This window comes from Diospyros lotus, chromosome 2, assembly GCF_014633365.1.
Source record: "Diospyros lotus cultivar Yz01 chromosome 2, ASM1463336v1, whole genome shotgun sequence".
In the NCBI taxonomy this organism is placed as follows: domain Eukaryota; kingdom Viridiplantae; phylum Streptophyta; class Magnoliopsida; order Ericales; family Ebenaceae; genus Diospyros; species Diospyros lotus.
In genome coordinates, this window is record NC_068339.1 from 42,881,175 (window position 1) to 42,901,887 (window position 20,713).

Below are 20,713 nucleotides of genomic sequence, written 5' to 3' on the forward strand. Positions count from 1 at the left end.
TAAGAGGTTACATTCGATCAAAAACAAAAAACCAGAAAACATGAAAGGGAAGATGAACTGTACAGTATTTACAGAGAGAGAGAGAGAGGGAGAGAGAAAATGAAGAAACCCTAAGTGACGACCACCTCAGCACCCCTCTGTTCTTTCGTCTTTTCCCTTCTCCGAATCATCAATCTCGAGGCGCGATAAATAAGGTGATTGAATGGTTGAGATTGCACACAGTAAAGCAGCACAGACAACCTAGATGAGATCGTGCAAAAGGGATAGCTGCAGGCAACACGACAAAAACCAAAAGCCAAAGGCTTGGGGTGGCCCAAAGGTGGCTGCAAAATTGGCCCTCCAGTGGGTGCCCAAAGGGCAGCCCATGGTTGCCAAATTGCCCTCCCAATCCTATGGCCCACATTTGATGTTTCACAGAAAAATATAACAGTATTAATAGTTAGGTTAGGGTTTTGTAAGATTTTTCAATTTTTTTTGATTTTTAATGAGGTTAGTTTCTTGATATATTTCTTCGTTTGCATTATGGGTTTTTCGTTTGTATTTCCTTTATTTGCACAAATGGATTTGTATTCTCTCGTATGTATTTCCTTCAGTTCTTCCTTATTGTAAATAGGTTTGCATTTTTCTATATCAATTGATGATATTGTTCCTCTATTTCATTTATGTAAATCGGTTTGTTTCTATATCAATTTATAGTTTTGCACAATCGGTTATGGTTTCGGTTAATTCGGTTTAGATTTCAATTAGTTCAATTTCGGTTAGTTGGAATTAGTCGATTGGTTCGGTTTGATTATTACATGCAGTTTGGTTCGGTTCGATTAGTATTCTTTGATTACTTTTGTTCGATTATAATTGATTGCACACACCTAAATATAAATATGAAGCCAACTTAGTTGTAGTGGATGCACGACAATAACATGAAATTTTCTTGGAAATTACATGTCAAAATTAACGAGAGTGAACGGACAGAGTCTTCTTTGACGAATGAATGGCATGCATCGTCCTCATCAATAATTAACCAACGATCCTAGGATTAAAACCCCAAAGAAATCTAGATTGCAAGCTGCCAATATATTACAATCAACTGGATTAATACCGACTGACTATCACGATCGGTCTTGGTCAATATTAGTGGCTGAAACTGCGTGGCTTCATCATCAGTAGTCTTCCACCTCATTAATATATGTATATATATATATATATGTATGCACAAATATTCTGCAACTAATTAGTTGAAGCAAGACATAATATTGATTTAGGGATTAATTCCACGGGAATTGATGGCCAAGTTTGATTCAGAATACTCTTCTTCTTCTTCTTCTTCTTCTTCTTCTTCTCTGCTTGTACTGTTATTGCTCTCGTCGGGCTTCCTACATAATGTGCTTGGCGGGCAAGTTAAGGTTGATGTGGGGTTGATTCTTGACAAAGACACCATTGTCGGGAAGATAACAAAGACAAGCATGGACATGGCACTTGAAGATTTCTATGCCACTCACCTCAATTTTACCACAAGGCTTGTTCTTCACCCTAGAGATTCCAAGACTGATATTGTTGAGGCTGCATCAGCTGGTAATTATATATGTTGTGTGTTCTTTCATAATTAAATTCTACAAAGCAAGCATTTGTATATATCCAGGAGAATATCATTTTTTGCATCCTTATGTAATATTTCTAGTCTTACAGTCTGAATTTTGTCATATTTATCATGTTTTTACAGTTATAGACTTACTCAAGAATGTGCGAGTACAGGCAATACTAGGTCCACAATCATCCACAGAGGCAGAATTTGTGATTAATATCGGCAACAAAACACAAGTTCCCATAATTTCTTTAGCAACTAGCCCTTCTCTATCGACGAAAGAAAATCCATACTTCATTCGAGCAGCGCCTATTGCATCTGCTCAAATTGGAGCCCTAGTATCTATAATCAAGGCATTTAGTTGGAGGCAGATAGTGTTAATCTATGAGGACAACTCTTATGGTCGTGGGATACTTCCCCATCTAATTGATGCTCTACTACTAATCAACACGCAAGTTCGATATCGAAGTGTCATTTCTTTGTCAGCCACAGATGATTATATCCTTCGAGAACTCTACAAGCTACAAACCATGCAGACTAGGGTTTTTGTGGTGCATATGCTTTTACCTCTTGCTTCTCGTCTTTTCCTGAAGGTTAAAGAAGTTGGAATGATGAGACAGGGATATGTTTGGATTATAACAGATGCTATTACAAGTTTGTTAGATTCCAAGGATCCCACACATATAGAAGCAATGCAAGGTGTAATAGGTGTCAAGACTTATGTTCCAAGGTCCAAAAAGCTTGACAAATTCAAGAAAAGATGGAGAACAAGATTTATTCAAGAGAATCCAGATATAGAATATGAATGTGAACTAAACATATATGGCTTGTGGGCATATAGTAGTGTCAAGTTATTAGCAATGGCAATGGAGAAAGCACAAATTTCAAAACCAAAATTTTGGAAACCAAATACCAATGGAGAGAATTGGACAGACTTAGATGTAATTGGAGCCTTAGAAATGGGGCCAATGCTTCTTCAATCAATTCGAAACATGAGATTCAATGACTTGAGTGGTGAATTCAATTTAGTTGATGGAGAGTTACAATCATCAACCTTTCAAATAGTCAATGTGATTGGAAAACGAGATTGGGAAGTAGGCTTTTGGACTAAAAAATATGGGATCTCAAAGCATTTAATGCCAGACAAGGATAGTTATACAACTTACAAAGATGATCTCATCAAGCCAATCATATGGCCCGGTGAATCTTATGTAGTGCCTAAAGGTTGGGAAATGACAACAACGGAAAAAAGGTTGAGGGTTGGATTTCCGGTTGACAATACATTCTCTGGATTCATAGAAATGGAAAAGGATCCTCAAACAAATGCTGTCATTGCCATTGGTTTTTGTGTAGATGTGTTTAAAGAAGTGATGGATCATTTGCTCCCTTATGCTATCCAATATGAGTTTATTCCTTTTGTAACTCCTGGTGCTAATATTACAAGAAGCTATGATAACCTCGTTTATCAAATTGCTCTTGATGTACGTAATCTAAATTTCTAACTTGAATCCCTACTCATTGTTGAATGTTTAATTAGAAATCACATTATGCTTCTTTGGAATTTTTAGTCTGACCAAAGCAACGAAGTTTGTTTTTGTATTTGCAGAAGTTCGATGTTGTTGTGGGTGACATAACCATCCGAGCAAATAGATTCAAGTTTGTTGATTTTACAATGCCTTTTACAGAATCTGGGGTGGCAATGATCGTTCCTATTAAGGATGATGAAAGCAAGAATGCATGGATTTTTATGAAACCCCTAACAATGGATATGTGGTTAATAATTGGGGCATTGTTCATCTTCATTGGCTTTGTGGTATGGGTTCTAGAGCATCGTGTTAACAAAGAATTCAGAGGCCCACCGCACCAACAAGTTGGAATGATATTTTGGTTCTCCTTCTCCACTCTAGTGTTTTCCCATAGTAAGTATTTTATATGTATATCTCTCAAAATGAAAAAACATATAGAATGTAACATTGATAGGTTTCCATATATATCATCTTTATGTTAGAAATACATTTCGGACTAGTTTTCAAAATTTAGCATGGAATTTGAAAGGCCTATTAGTGAATATGCATATATATTGAGATTGCTTATTAATGAGTTTATTTATTTTCCTATTTTGTGTAGGGGAGAAGGTAGTTAATAATTTATCAAGATTTGTTTTAGCTGTTTGGGTGTTTGTGGTACTGATAGTGACATCAAGTTACACAGCAAGCTTAACGTCAATGCTAACTGTGCAAAAGCTACAACCCACTATCACTGACATCAACGATCTCATAAAAAATGGAGACTATGTCGGGTATGCTGAAGGATCTTTTGTTGGTGAACTTTTGAAGAGTATGGGCTTCAATCATTCCAAGATAAAGACTTACAATTTACAAAAATATAATGAAGCCCTTTCCAAAGGAAGTAAGAATGGAGGGGTTGCTGCAATTGTCGATGAGATTCCTTATTTGAGAATATTTCTTTCCAAATATTGTTCCAAGTATGTTATGGTAGGACCAACTCATGCCTCTGAAGGTTTTGGCTTTGTGAGTCTCTCTCTCTCTCTCTCAATTATATCTGTATAACTATGTCATTTTTTGTTCAACTAATTATGTTATTTTTTGTTAATCTTTATCTCTCTTTCAATTATATCCTTATAATTATGTCATTTTTTGTTGATCTCTACATGTAGGCATTTGCAAAGGGATCTCCCCTTGTACCTGATGTTTCAAGAGGCATATTGAGTTTAAAAGAGGGGGAAAATATGAACAAAATTACAGCTAAATGGTTTAGCCAAGAAAAAGATTGCATAGACCAAAATGACATCATGGTCACCTTTGGAAGTCTGACCGTCGAAAGTTTCAAGGGGCTCTTCCTCATTGCTAGTGTATCTTCGCTTTTTGCTCTCATCGTATTCATTTCTAACTTTCTATACGAAAACAAAACCATTCTAGCCTCCAATTGCTCAATCAGGGAAAAGGCTGGTATGATGGTCAAGAGCTTTGATAAGCAAAAAGATGGTTCCTTTGATGGATGCAAAAAAAACCAATTGCCATAGATGAAGGGATAGCAATTTTTACATTGGCAACGACTGCAGTATTTGATTGCCCTCAATGTCCAGCTACAACAGATATCTTTCGTAATGCCGGGGGAATTTGCTCTCCAGATGAAGGATGTTTCACAATAGGACCTATAGTATACCAATTCATGATAATATTTCAATTGTATAAAATAATGAAAAAATGCGAATTGTCATGACCTTTCTAGTTGGTAATAAATTTACTGCACTTCAATTGTATGATGACCATCGTTTATTGACAGAATCAGCGCACCTTATTAATTGTTGGTTAAGATGAACAGTATCTTGGGCAAGCAGAATAGTGCTCTTAAATTGACTGTGAAACGATTGAGGAGATTGTGTTACTCCTTGCTTTTTCGGCACTTATTTTTTATTTAAAATATATTTTCTTTCAAGAAAATCACGTTCAATCTTGTCTGCTAACTTTATTCTCATAAAAATCTTTAGTCTAAGCAATTTAAACAAAATTCGAGAAATTTGACGATAATTGCAAAGTATTATCGTCAAATAAGGATATCTTGTTCCCACAAGGCTCTAAACTCTCTGCTTTCCTTGACACTTTCCTTTCTTGCTTATTTTGTCAAAAAATGAAAAGAAAAAGAAAATGACAAATGTTCACTTTAAGGGTAAACAATCCTCCAAAAATCAGAACTTAATTAGTAATTTACTCTCCAATTACATGAGACCGTACAAATAAATAACCCACCTATAACTAATTTTCCAAAGATTCTCCATTAGCTCTCTGAATGTGACCCTAACCCCAAGGAACACGTCTTCAGAGCTTTGCGGTTTGCTCCATCGCCGCCACTTCCATGAGTTGGTGGTGGGCGTAACTTATATCTATCTGTTTATCTTTAGCTAACGCAGAAGAAGAAAAGGAAGCCCATCTCCTTCGCCACGATATCCTTGAATGCCAGCTGCTTTCCGGTAAGTAATCACAACCTTAAGCCCACAGATTTAGTATTACTTCTTCTCAAAACTTGGGAATCAGATTCCACTTTCGAGCTCCCACCATTTCAATACCCTTTCTTGGCATCGGAAGGATCGATTTTGTTTGTTTTTTGACATGGGATTTGTTGATTAAACACAGAACAAGTCGGTCTATGGAGGAAAGCGCAGGCTCCTGTGCAGGTGGGAGCTTTGAGCTCGAATGATCGATCAGCTGACCGAAAATTTGTTGTAAATAAAAATATTTTAAAAGATATTTGTCTAATAGTTTGCATATTTTATGTCAATTGCTTACATATGGCCAAGAACCTTTTGAAGCTTTTTCAAAACTTATCATACCAACCCTTTTCTCTCTCTCTCTTTCTCACTCTTTCTCTTCTGGTTCCTAAATAGGATTTAAGTTTGCTTGGAGTCCGAATGAGAGAGAGACTCAGAAACTACCAGATTTGGCTCCTCTACCAGGTTGTCCACCACCCCTCTAGCCATTGAAGACTTCGTCATTTGCTGGATAATATCCAAATTAAATCCTATTTATTTTTCTCCAATGAACCAAATCATTTTTTATTATTCGCCAACATTCACATAGTTTGACAGCTATAAATACCACCATTGGCTTCTGTTTCAGATACAATGAGAACAGATGAGTCTCTCCCTCCACTGAACACTTTTTTGCTCTGTTTGTTGGGTTTTCTCTTATTAAATTTTCTTGTTGTTCCTATTCCTGATTTCAAGCCGAAAGAGTTTGTTGAATCCTGGAGGATACGCTACACTAGCGAAATACCCTTGAGGACACTGTCTAACACGTCTCGGGCTTTTGATCTTGTTCTTTTTGTTTTCTCTAGCAATACTTGTGCCACCAGAGGGCATTCCTGCGATTGTGACTGTGCCTCTTCCAGGTCTAATTTAGTTTTTCATAATTATTTTAACAACCCAAGCATACTTTTACGCAACAGAGTACACTTATGTTTCCGATGACTTTTCTACCGCTGATGCTACTAACACCAATGTTGTTGTTGTTGTTGTTGTTGTTGTTGTTGTTGTTGTTGTTGTTGTTGTTGTTGTTGTTGTTGTTGTTGTTGTTGTTGTTGTTGTTGGATTTCAATGAACGGAACTCAATGGAAATTTTAAATTTTTTTTATCAATCAAACTCTTTGGTCAATCATAAAATCTAAAAGTAACAGATCTAGTTTGTAAATATATAAATTTTTTAAAAATAATAAATAATAACAAAAAACTAAGGTGGTGTTTTGTTTGTATTTTAATTTTGAATTTTGACTTTTAAATTTATTTTTAATTTTTTATTTTAAATGTCTATTTTAAGATTACTGAAAATGTGTTCTTTTTGTCGTTTTAATAAATTATTTTGTAAAATTGAAAACTAAAAAATGCGTTTACTTTAAAAGAAATTATTTTATAATATTTTATTTAATAAATTTGATTATTTATTAAATTAAAACAGTTTAATACTAATATATTATTAAATAATATATTTTGAAATTGGTTAATTTGTAATATTTTTTTCTCTTTATAAAAAATAAAAATAAGAAATAAATTAACTTTGATAAAAAATATAAAAATAAAAATAAAAATAAAAGATAATCTCGATGAACAAAACTAATAGCAAAAAATGCAACACTAATGGGACATGGAATACTGACCCAATTCAAAGGCAAACATAGTTCTTTTCATTCAATTGGATTGGCTGCCATTGCTCTTAAAATCTATTCTATTTGTTTTCTTTCAAATACATCACATAATACAATGAGCATTTAATCTCCAAGCTTGTATTACAACAACCCAAGAACACAAACTCCAAAAAGATAGCCAGTAGCATCAAATGAAATAATTGAGTGAAAATACAAAATCTATCGTACTAAATACAAAATCATACTAACAATCACCAAATTAGAAATAAAAATACAAAATTTAAAAATACAAAATCATACATAATTCTCAAACAAATTCACATATCCAAATTAGAAATAAAAATCACCAAAATCATAAATAGCTAACAATTGCCTTGCCATCTATCATACTAACAATCACCAAATTAGAAATAAAAATACAAAATCATACATATTTCCTCAAACAGATTCAGAGATCTAGATTTAACCATACAAAAATACAAAATCATACATAATCCTCCAATAAGTACAAGGGCTTCAACCTAAAGAGGAAGAGCCACAGGAGGAAGTGATTGATGGCGTAGGCAAATGGCAAACGACGGATCTGGGTTGCTGCAACAATGGGAATAGGCAAAGTCGAGGCACGACAGAGTTGCTGAAACGACGAAGGCGAGGCGAGGCAGATCTGGGTTGCTGGTCGCGGCGATGACGGCTCGCGGTTGTGATGGCCATGGCATGCACGTCGCCGGCCAACAAGGGAGAGAGAGACAGGATTCTGATCTAGAAGAGAAAAGGAATAGCGAGACCGCGACTTGTGGCGGAGATGGCTGTGGCAGGTGTGTCGTCAGCCAAGAAGGAAGAGAGAGAGGAAGCAAGGAAGAGAGACAGGAGAGAGCACATGTAGCAAGAGAGGAGAAAGAAGGTAGGGAGCTCGTCGGATCTGGAAGAGAGAAGGGACAGAGAAGAGACAACACCGTTTTCCATGTTTTGGTTTTTTAACCGTGTTTTGGCTGAAAACAACCAAAACGATTTTTTGTTGTTTTGCATTTCCTTTACAAAAAAATTTCTTGTTTTTGAAAATGTTTTTTTGAAAATAATAAAGAGAGCACGTTTTCACTGTTTTGAAAAACTGAAAACAAAAAACGGTCTAAAAATGACAAAGAGAACATGCTCTAACCTTTTGGTTATCCTAACACACAAAAGGCTATATCTTTGTGCTACAAGATGTCACCCACCTCTACAGGTGATTCATCACACCAAAGACAAGCTTTATGAATGTCACTGAGCATGCCTCTTCGATTTTCTTTCACCAAGAATGCAAAATCGGACCCAATTTTTCATAAAAATATGATATTTTTTTTAACTTTTCTCAAAAGTAATTTTTTTCACTCAAAAAACAAAGGCTATAGGACCATTTTTAAAGGGGGAAGGCCAAACCCTAGCACGTTCTAGACACGCTAGAGCCGCGACCAACCCAACAATGGGCAAGTCACATGCGAGTCGCATTCACTGGACCATGCGTAAGCAAGCCCCAGGCCATGCCAAACGCGGCTCATTGCCATTTTTCTCCCTATTTCTTATTTTTTTGTTCAACTTTTAACATCCCATGGACTTTTCCACGAGTTCTAGCTCGGCCCAAAAATCCACTAATTCATCCGGGCCCAAAACACTCTTTTGTCCCACTGAATTTGCCATAAAACTTCTCTTTGTTTGTGTGTGACCTTATAGATTCACTATGAAGATGGCATAGGGGCAATTAAAGAATCTTATTCCTAATTAAACTCTTTGATTATGATTTGTAATTTATGTCATCACATGACAAAAATTATCATCTTGCCTTAGACCAAGATTGACGTCTAGCACTATATCATGATCCCCATATCATAATGAAATGCAAACAACACTTCAGATAAGTTTTTTCGCGATGAGTTTCAGTATTATTCAATCCCTCTATCATAATACCCTGATATGGCCTAGAAGTATGGTGAAATGTCAAGCCTCTAATAACGAACACTGTGTGTAAGAATGTTAAGTCCACAACTCCTATAGTTTAATTAATAACTCTTATTAATTCTCAACTATTCGCGTTGGCCAATGACTTCTTGAGTTGTGACTTCATCATTCACATAGGGCATATACCTTTTAAAATTATTACTAACCTCAATAGATTCCATCTTGCGTACTCACTTACCTTCGCATGATTTGGATCATACCCAATAACCACTCTATTAGAGACCCCATCTTATTGGACCTTGTACGGTGGCATCAAAGCATGATGCTTCTCATACAAGATAACAGTGATATCTCAGGAATAGAGATTACTAGCACCTATCACTACAAATAACTCCCAATTAACATTTAGTGAGAGTTACCATTTAGCTGTTCTCAAGTTAGGTTATTCAGTTAACTCATTCACTAATGAGCACCTACACACTAGTATCACCACACAAGTAGTCAATGAGATCAACTATATTCCTTGCGAGCATGCATAGTGTGTACCGATCTTAACGGTAATATAGAAGCTCCATTTTATAGTTCTATTGTAATACCCCAAAATAAAATAAAGTAATTTCAGAATTTTTAGAAAATTTTCAAGTTACTATTGTAACGCCCCAGCCTCTTCAGGGCGTTGTATTATATGCTAGTAATTTTTTTTTTAAATGAATCAACTAAAATCCTCAACACACTTGCATAATAATAACATTCTCAAAATTATTACCGAGGAAATGAAATTCATAATCACCAGCGGAAATAAGATCGAAATCTTAAAAAACATAACATACATGGGTTCATACATATCGTCTGCCCATCACATCATTACAATGACCATTAAAATCCACATAACATAAATAAACAAAATGACTAGTACTTAGCCTTGCATAGGGCCCGCAAAGACTTCTATCAAGATCATGCTTCAACCATACCTTTGTCCTTCTGATTGCTCATCTCACTTGGAATGTGGAATATTCTAAGGACATACGTCCAACATTAGAAGATGAATCTTCTAAGTGAGGGTTAAAATAACAGTTACATGAATGCGTGATGTAGTAACATAAATGAATATATGTCCTAGTGTAACTTCCCTGACCTACCAGCTTGGCATGGAATTCTAGACAAAATCCTGACATTCTTTTTCAGGATAATCGTAACGTTGTTCCCTCAATTGCTATTGGAGAATTAGGGTTACACTATCAGGGCGACATCCCAATCCCATGCACAAGTATCAATATGCCAATAATATCGTGCCATGCGAAAATTATGACTTTCCATGCAATAGTATATGAGCAAATATGATAAAATGATCATAACTTTCATGAGTATTATGCACAATATAAACAATCATATCATATACAAGCTTTTGGGGAGAACCACTCACATTTAACTTAAAAATCAAATCACCTCGAAAAGCATGTACCGCCTCGAAAGTCGCACAATCACTCAATTTAAGCCACAAAGCACCATATTCATTATATTTATCCAAATAAATATTAAACCCTATTTTTTCTCAATTTATTTCAAATTTTCTCCAATTTTTCCTCACTAATATTCCAAAATAAATATCTACTTGAATATTTTCTCAAATATTTTTTCATAATAATTTCTAAAATAAAATTACAAAAATATTAAAAAATTTTGTAGAAATACCTAATAGGCCATGCGCCAAGGAGAGTGGCTGCGCGTGTAACCCACACATTGGTCGTCTTCTTCGGTGCCGGCGATCATCGGCGATGAAACCAGCCACATAGGCTTGAAGCTCCCTGGAAGTCGATCCCAATGGATGTTTTGGATGCTTGAAAGGAGGTCCGAAGGTGCCCCAACTGGCCGGTTATAGGTTTGGCCAACCCGTCCACCTAGGTTTCCGGTGAGGCTTCTAATCTCGCTCAAAATCACTCATTTGCTTAGCAAATTTTTCAAAAACGCTCTACGACCTTCAAGGATCAAAAGCCCCTTATCCTTATTACTCGATTTGGCCTCTAACATACTCGATTTTATGCTCCAACCTTGAAAGAAATCTACCACTTTGATCATCATTTTATACTCAAAATCGAGCCCATAAACGACGAATCTTGCTTCACCTAAGGCCACTAATGTCTTCTCTTGCCCTAGATCAGTCCAAACCCATTGAAAAATGACCCCAAAACCCGATTTACAGTGGCCAACTTTCGACTGAATTTTCATCCGTTTCGATCCTTTTTGTCAGCTATGGATAGCTCTAAGCCAAGCCCAGAGGTCCTCTAGCCCTTTTCCTTGAGTTTCCCGTGGCCGAAAGCGGTGATGGAATGGGTAGCCGAAAGCTTGGTCAGCCATAGCTACCCAACTTTTTCTAAAATTGCGCTTTCACCCATCTCAAATTTTGAAATGTATTTTGGCCCTTTCCGCAAGACCCCTGATTTTTTCAAAACTTTCGTTGAGACCCTCACGTTTTAAAATTTTTATTTGACCCCCTAAGTTTCAGAAATAATGTCGTTTTGACCTTCCTCAGGAATTTTCAAAAATCACACTTTGGCCTAGAATTACGCTTTGATTGCGAAACCCTCTTGTTTCCTCTGGAGACCATGTAAGGGTTGTTCCTTATGTAATGTTTGACTTCTTTGAAGGTTTCGTTGTCTTTTCAGAAGCCTCTTACAACAATTCGGTATTTCAGCCTGACTCAAAATTGTACCAAAAACTGTCTCTGATCCGATTTATTTTAATATCATAAATCATACTTCAAGATGTTCGTTAGGGTCATACCCATTTTCTTAGGTATCTACGCTCCCGGGTATTCCCTCTAGCTGATTCGGTCATGGTCGAAACAGCCATGGCCGTTGCAGTAGATGGAGTTATGGACAGTTGCATTATATGTTTATTTGGTGACACGGGAAATCAATAATCTATCATGGATGTTATATTAAATCCCAACCTCAGAAGGGAGGCGATGAAATGATGGTTGGAATGCTATTTTAGCATGGATGTTGATGAATGTTCCGACCTTGGAAGAGAGGTTGGGTAATGGTAATAAATGTCCTGGCCTCGGAATGGAGGTTGGGAAATGGTGATAGCAAAGGGTTTTCCTGTGGTCACTAAAGGAAGGTGAAGAGATGATGTTATTATTTTATTTTGCATTCATGCTCAAATCATGCTTGTTATGAATCCCTTACTTAGATGATTCAACATTTAACTTGGGCTATGCCCCTACAATATTCAAGCGTTCCAGTTGGGGCTTGCAACAAAGGCAAGGAGATGGTTGAGATGTGACGACACGAGATGTCGTGTTCGATGGATTTGGCAAGTTGTCCCTATTTTTTGCTTCTTCATGAAGATTCAGTTATGTTTTAACAATATTGAGAAACTTATGTTCTTTTTGATGAATAGTCTTGTAAAATGAAAGAATGTTATGTAATACGAATTATATTTAAGAAACGATCATATAATACTGTTATGATTCTATGTTATTTTAAGGTTCGATTTTTAACTTCTGCATTTGATATTTATGATAATTGTCATTCAGGATAAATGAATGATAGTTGGAAATTTTGGGAGTTTTGTGTTATGTTGGAATAGTTTAGCCCGGAATTTCCTAAGTTATAACACGTTTGGAAAAGCGAAGTGTTACACCTATGACCAGGAATAGTTTAAGAATGAAGTATCAGTTATTCGATCTCATTAGTATGATCTCATCATAACCTAATTGACATCGTTATACTCTTTGGGCTTCATTTAACTAAGAAAACATAAAGATGAACGTATTGCTAATTAAGTATTAAAAGAAGAAAATACTTTTATTAATCAAAATATGTTCGAGATTAATAATAGATGCAACCAACCCACAACTTTTATGATTGACTCTCAAGTTACAACTCTATCAGTTGTCATTCCTAATGGTGACCCTGTTACTGCCAACACCAATATCACTACCACTAATGGTGTTCCGACTGTCGTTCTTCCCATAATGCCATATGCAAAACCATTCCCTGATATCTCTAAAATTGAGATTTTTGGAGGCTAAAATTTCAAGCGCTAGCAAGAGCGTATTTCCTCAATCCTTGATATGCATGGCGTTGTTGTTACTCTGACCCAGTCCAAATTGGATCCTACTGATGAAAAACAAATGGAGTCATGCCTTTATGCCAGTAAGGTATGTAGACATACTAGTATTAGTACCTTATCCAATGAACTTTTCAATGTCTATTGTTCCTATAAGGAATCCAAGTAGATTTGGGACTCCATGATCACTAAGTACATTGTGGTGGATGCTGGCAAACATAAATTTGTTATTGGCAACTATTATCATTGGGAGATGACTGATAAAAAAGACATCAAGGCTCAAAACAATGAATACCACAAGCTCTTGGAAAATCTAAGGTAGAAAAAATCAACTTACTGAAAGAAATTGTAGCTGGATTGTTGATTGAGAAGTTACCAAAATCTTGGAGCCATTACAAGCAGCAACTAAAACAAAAGCACAAGCAATTATCCCTAGTCGACCTGATCACCCATATCATCAAAGAAGATACCAACTAAAAAAAGGCTAATGCTGTTGTAGTACCTGTTTGCTTAGCACAAGACAAACACCCTCATTGCCGGGCTATGAGTGGGGCAATAAGCTTGTGTTTTCCTCATTGCTGGGCTGTAAACGGGGCACTGGGGCCTTTTTTGTTATAACATCGTGGCTCCCTAGTTTTGTGTGTATATTCTTCCTGGTATTATGGGCGTAATGTCTATATTTGTAATATATTTTGTTCTCGTGGTTCAATGTAATGCCTACGCCCTCGATTTAGAAAGAACATCCATATTTTGTTTTCGCGATTCGACGTGACGCCTACGTCTACAATTAAAGAGCATCAATATTTTATTTTTGTGGTTCGAGATAATGCTTACATTCACGATTAAAAAGAATATCCATTGTCGGGCTACATGCAAGATAATGTCTTATTTTTCCTCCATTGCCAGGCCATGTGTGAGACAATGGGCTTGTTATCTTCCTCGTTACCGAACTATGAGAAGGGTAACGTGTTTTTAGCTTTCTCCTTGTTGTCGGTTACGTGCAGGGTAAAAGGCTTTTGTTTTTTCCTCGTTGGTAGGGTATGCGTAGGGCAACGGGCTTATTGTCTTACTCATTATTGGGCTGTTAATGAGACAATGAGTCTTTGGTTTTTACCTCATTATCAAGCTATGTGTAGGGTAATAGGATTTTTGAAGATAACTTTTGATTGATCTTTCCTTTCATCCCGAAAAATGAAGACAGATTATAATGGACATAATAAGGATAATGTATTGCACACGAGAGTACAGACATTTCTTTTTTGATGTGGTTCATCCAAATGTGCCTACGTCTATGATCTCGCCTTGGGCTCATATTATTAACAATTGTCAAGCAAACAAGTCATATAAGGGGGACAACACAATTTGGGGTTTTGCCACCCGAAATGACATGTATAGCCTAGTGTGTCAATTTGTTATCCAAAGGGGAATTCTGTCTGTAGTTGCTCCTTCTCTTTTGTTGTTTCTGATTATGTCTTTCCTGTCCTTTAGGTCTTTCTTCCCTTTTTCGTGACTCCTTATCGTTTTCCCTTCTTTCTGTGTGTATCTCTATAGGTGTCTTTCCCGAATAAGCATCTCAATTTGATTTTTCAATTCCAGGCATTGATTAGTGAAATGGCCATGAGTTCTATGGTATCGACAATACTCATCCTGATTCTTCTCTATAGGCCGATCCACGATTTTCGAAAGTTTGATGAGGCTCGATCCTTCTATGGCTGCTAATATGGTAGATTGAAGTTGGGTGAGCCGGGTGTAGTGATTGAATTGGAGCCTGGCATCCTCTAGCCTTCGGGCCCTTTCTTGTAGCCAATTACGGTATTCTCCAACATTTCGCTATTTTTTATTTTACTCGTTGTCCTCATCTATTGTCACAATCGTCATTACTTCTGTATGGTTTAAGTATTTATTTGCTCTGACAAACAAATCTGTTAGGGATTTCGGAGGGTCTAAAGATAGGGATTCTTAGAAGAAAGTTAGTCACGTCCCTTGTAACATAGTAAATGCTATCATTTCAATCAGTAGATTACCAATCTTAAGCGTTACATTCTGGAACCTGTCCACATAATGGCGTATGGTCTTTTTGCTCCCCTACTAAATGCTAAGGAGATATGTTGCGTCGTTCTTCCTATTAATAATGAACGCTTTAATGAATTTTTCCTTTAGCTACTCAAATTAGGAAATGGATGCTTTAGATAAACTATTAAATCAAGCTCAAGCATGTCCAACTAGGGTTAATGGGAAGGCCCTACACATTATCTCATCGTCCCATCCACGAAGTATCATCGAAGACTCATAATTCTGAACGTGATCATAAGGATCGTTCTTGCCTGAGTAAGGGCTTGTTTGGGGTATCCTAAACTTCCTAGGCAAGGGCCATTTCATTACATTTTTCACAAATAGCAATCTCCCTCGGGATTGCTCCTTTGGAACTGGTAATAACTTATTTTGTTGCAACACTCGCGCAATCATTTTCTTCATGCCCACTGCCTCTCAAGTACTAAAGGTAGTAGGGTTGTTGTCAGGCTCATTGTTTCTCCTTGTTACAGGTTTAGGAGAATTTTGACCTCCTTCCGTGGGGATGCTAGTCACTGTTTCAAAGTATTTCCCCCTTTGAGGGCTTGGACTATTTACCCTTCAATGACCAGTCCCTCCTTGATTTCCTTGATGGGGAGAAGCTTGGGTATAAGCCCCTCTCATAGAAGACCTTGGTTGATTATTTTAATAAGAGGTGGATTGAGCATGAGTCTCGGGGATGGCCTCCTAATATGAGTCGTTTCCTGGTACCTCCTGACAAGCCCTACTGGACGGAGCTATTTTTGGTATAAAATTTCTCAAAGTGGTTGGAATTGATCCATAAAGAACCAAGTCTCGCAAAATCACAACCATTTCACGAAGAGCTTGCACCCCATTGGCATGCTACTGCCATAGTGCTTTTTATTTAGCTTAAGGAACCATAGATGGGTAATGTATTCTTGAGCTAATGTGACCTGGAAAATAGGGTCCTGGAAGGGCATGTGAGGTGTTAAGGGACAATGCTTGAAGCTAAATCCCCAATGGGTGAGGAGACCCCAGAAAGGGCGATTGTTGATAAGTGAGAGATGGATGACGCTCACGAGGGGACTGATGGGTGAGGGGTGGTTGGTCCTCCCGGGAAGACTGATGGATAAGGAGGAGCTGACCCTCATGGGTGAGGGGTGGCTGGCCCTGATGGATAAGGGTTAGTTAGCCCTCATGGGTGGACTAATGTTGATCTTCTACACAAAAAAGAATCTCTCGTTGGGGTGATTGAGCACCAGGGCATCTGACAATTGCTTCGAGTTTGTGCCATGTCGAGTGAGTTGCTTCGTGGCCTTTTCTTAGTTTTCCACAGACAACCATTTTTATTGAAAAATCGAAGAGAAAGCCCTTTCGTTAAAAGTTAGAAAGAGCCTACTATGAAAAAAGAAAGAGGGCTGGAATCTACACATTGATTCTTTTTTTCGCAATTTTTTTGAACCGTATGCGTCAAAAGGTGCATGTTAACGCTAATTGTTGTTTCTCAATTACAACAATGAATTTATAGATAGAAAATTGCATTAGGATAACTCACGTGTGGATTATCCAAACAATGGGTGACCATCGAGAATGATGGATGACTCTTTCAGGGTGGAGCGACAATGATGAATGACTCTCCTAGGGGTACTGACAACGATGGATGAGTCTCTCGGGGTAGAATGGTAGCGATGGATGACCCCTCCGAGCGATGGATGATTTGTCCAAAAAGAAGATCAGTCAAGGGCACGTGTGAGGATCCCCGCATAAGCCCTTTGATGCCTAAGTTAGCCTCTCGAATATATAGAGTAGTCAAAAGTAAGAAAGAAATGTGAGTGTAAGAGATCGCATAGAAAATGAGGGGAAATACCCCTCTATTTATACTGATGGAAGAAGCTACCAGGTATCGGGTGACCCAATTTTCTCGATGAGTAACTCGGAGATAGTTTTGATCGGGTCTCGAGGGATAATGATGTGCGAATCGCAAGTATAGGCACGAAGGAGCGCCTATGGCACACTTGAGTAAGGGTCCCTTGGGGGTGCGACGCGTGGGGCACCCCCTGGTGAGGTCACTTGGGGGTGTGGGCATGGGAGACCCTCGGGTGAGGGTCACTCGGGGTCGCGACCATGAGCGCGGGGGCTTTCACATGGCCACGTGGCGCTATCTCATTTTTTCAATTCTTTCATTTATTTTTAGTAATCCACTTCATCCATTTATTTTTACAAGGCACATCACAAGTATATTGAGATTGTATATTAATGAATTTGTTTACTTTCCTATTTTGAGCAGGAGAGAAGGTAGTTAACAATTTATCAAGATTTATTTTAGCTGTATGGGTGTTTGTGGTGTTAATAGTGACATCATGTTACACAACAAGCTTAACGTCAATGCTAGCTGTGCAAAAACTATAACCCACTATCACAAACATCAATGATCTCATAAAAAATGTAGGCTATATTGGGCATGCAGAAGAATCTTTTGTTGGTGAACTTTTGAAGAGTATGGGCTTCAATCCTTCCAAGTTAAGAACTTACAATTTACAAACATATAATGCAACCCTTTCCAAAAGACGTAAGAATAGAGGGGTTGCTGTAATTGTCGATGAGATCACTTATTTGAGACTACTTCTTTCCAAATATTGTTTCAAGTATGTTATGGGAGGAAGACCAACTCCCAGCTCTGAAGGTTTTGGCTTTGTGAGTCTCTCTCTTTCTCTCTCTCATTTTTTCAATTATATTCTTATAATTATGTCATTTTTTGTTCAATTATATCCCTATAACTATGTTGATCTTTATCTCTCTCTCAAGTTAACTATATCCTTATAATTATATCCCTTTTGCAAAGGGATCTTCCTTTGTATCTAATGTTTTAAGAGCCATATTTAGTTTAAAAGAGGGGAAAAAATGAACGAAATTATAGCTAAATGATTTAGCAAAGAAAAAGACTGTATGGACCAAAATAACATCGTGGTCACCTTTGGAAGTCTCACATTTGAAATTTTCAAGGGACTCTTCCTTATTACTAGTGTATCTTCGCTTTTTGCTCTCATCGTTTTCATTTCTAACTTCCTATATGAGAACAAAACCATTTTGGCTTCCGATTGCTCAATCAGGCGAAAGGTTAGTATGATGGCCACGAGCTTTGATAAGCTATAAAATGGTTAGTCTGATGGATGCAAAATACCAGTTGCCATAGTTGAAGGGATGGCAATTTCTACACTAGCAGCGACTGCAGTATTTGATTGGCCTCAAAGTCCAGCTACAAGTATCTTTCATAATGTCGGGGGAATTTTCTCTCCAGAAGAAGGATGTTTCACAACGGATCTAATACACCAATTCATGATAATATTTCAATTGTATAAACTAATGAACACATATGAATTGTCACGAGCTTTCTAGTTATAATAAATTAACTGCACTTTGATTGCATGATTACAATTGTTTATTGATATAATCAACAACTTATTAATTTTTTGTTAAGATGAACATTATGTGGGACATGATTGATAGTGCTATGGAATTGACTGTGAAAAGATTGAAGTGATTGTGTAACTCCTCCCGCTCTTTTGGCACTTATGTTTTGTTTAAAAAAATTATTTAAAATATATTTTCTTTCACTTGTGTAGAAATTTTAAGACCAATTTAATTTAAAAGTAATCTCAATCTTGTAAAAAAATTTATAATTTTAATTGATTACTGATATCTATGTTATGGGAACATTAACTATAAACAGGGTTGGCCCTGATATTTTGGAGGCCCAAACCAAGCCCATAAACCAAAATTTTATTAGGTCCTTAGACTTTTAAGATTTTAGATCGAATTATGATATTAACAGTTTATACAATTAATTTTTAAATTTAAAAATTTTAACTAAAAATTTTCAAAAGTTCAATGACTAAAGTATTAATTTTTTTAACAAAATTTCGATACAAGAATGATATTTATTGTTTAAAAAACATTAAAATGTAGAAAAATTCATTAAGGTATTAATTTTTCTTACAAAATTTGTGGAATTGGTATTTATTATTTAACAAACATTAAAATGTAAAAAAATTCACTAAATTATTAATTTTTCTTATAAAATTTGTGGGATTGGTATTTATTGTTTAAAAAATATTAAAATGTAAATTTTTTTTGTAAGATTGGTATTTATCCCTCAAAAAACATTAAAATATAAAAAAATTCAAATGTACTGGTGGAGTGACTAGAACCAGTGACTTAAGAAACTTTTGATTTATAATCTACTACTTTATCAATAAAGCTCAAATAGAATTGATGTAAATTATGTATTTTAACATATTTTTATTATATATTTAAAATATATATTCAAAACTTGAACTTAATTTTTTGGGAGCCTTCTTTGATTGGGGCCCTAGGTCAAGTCACCTACCCTCATGGTAGACCTTGACTATAACGACTTGGAACTAAACCATATATATATATATCAAATGGAAGATTTATAGTCATTTAATTTTTTTTAATGAAAAGTCATTCGAAATTTTAAATGACTCCTTGACTATGGGTACTTTGAAAATATATCCTTCAAATTCATACTTATCAAAAATAAAAGATAAATGTGTGCTTTGAACAAGCCTAGGGGCTCTTTAATTTGTCTGTCTAGTGATGGAAAATATATATATTTTATAAAATTAAATTCTAAATATATGTATGCGTCAATCTATTAAAAACTCATATGCATCGCAAAGGGGGATCTCCATCTCTAGCTAGTTTTGTAATATGGGTTGAGCCATTGGAAACCAACTTGTAAATTGTAGGATAACAACTGAAAATTAATCTAGATTAATAACTTTGGCTGGTCTGCAAATTAATAATCTAGATTAATATTCCATCACTTCAATATATCATTACAAAATAAAAAATGTATATTTAATTCGTTCAGTAAATGGGTCAAGCTTGACTCTAAGGGGGTGACCTTATGACTTGACTTAAATTAATTTCTTTGTAATTTACTTACCAAACGTTAATTTCTCCTTAAGTAACAACCAGAAGAAGTTAACAAGGAAGTTCGTGTGAAATTTGATTGTAAATGACTAATGCTTAAGAAGAAGAATGCATGCATTTTCTTCTATACAAATTACAGGTCTTCTTGTTCCCGCGCATTTAATGCTCTCCATGGAAATTGGGTGCTTTGAAGAAGAGCCTAGCCTCTCATTTTCCAAAGTCGATTTTAATGTAAACAAAAAACATATACATATACACTAATACTAATAGGTGCTATATATAATAGTTAACCGAGTTTGGAATAATGTCTTTTTAAGTTTCAGTCCTAGTCATTGCTTTTCTTCTACTTTGAAAAAAAGGCTTAGCTTGTTTGTATTTTACTGAGTTAAACTTTAAAGGTAGAAGAATTAACTAAAGTATAATATAAGATAATTTTGGTTTGGTGGACTTGGCATAGGAGTTTGCCTTCTTTGATACAAT

The 20,713-nt window shown here is 36.2% G+C and overlaps 1 protein-coding gene across 1 annotated transcript; it reads left to right on the forward strand.

The window, feature by feature from the left end:
- Positions 1–1,255: 1,255 nt before the first annotated feature.
- LOC127795568 (glutamate receptor 2.7-like) lies at positions 1,256–4,864 on the forward strand. The gene is made up of 5 exons (XM_052327337.1): positions 1,256–1,569; positions 1,718–3,060; positions 3,186–3,498; positions 3,707–4,110; positions 4,257–4,864. The coding sequence occupies exons 1-5, from the start codon at positions 1,281–1,283 to the stop codon at positions 4,620–4,622; spliced, it is 2,715 nt and encodes a 904-aa protein (XP_052183297.1). The 5' UTR covers positions 1,256–1,280; the 3' UTR covers positions 4,623–4,864.
- Positions 4,865–20,713: the final 15,849 nt, after the last annotated feature.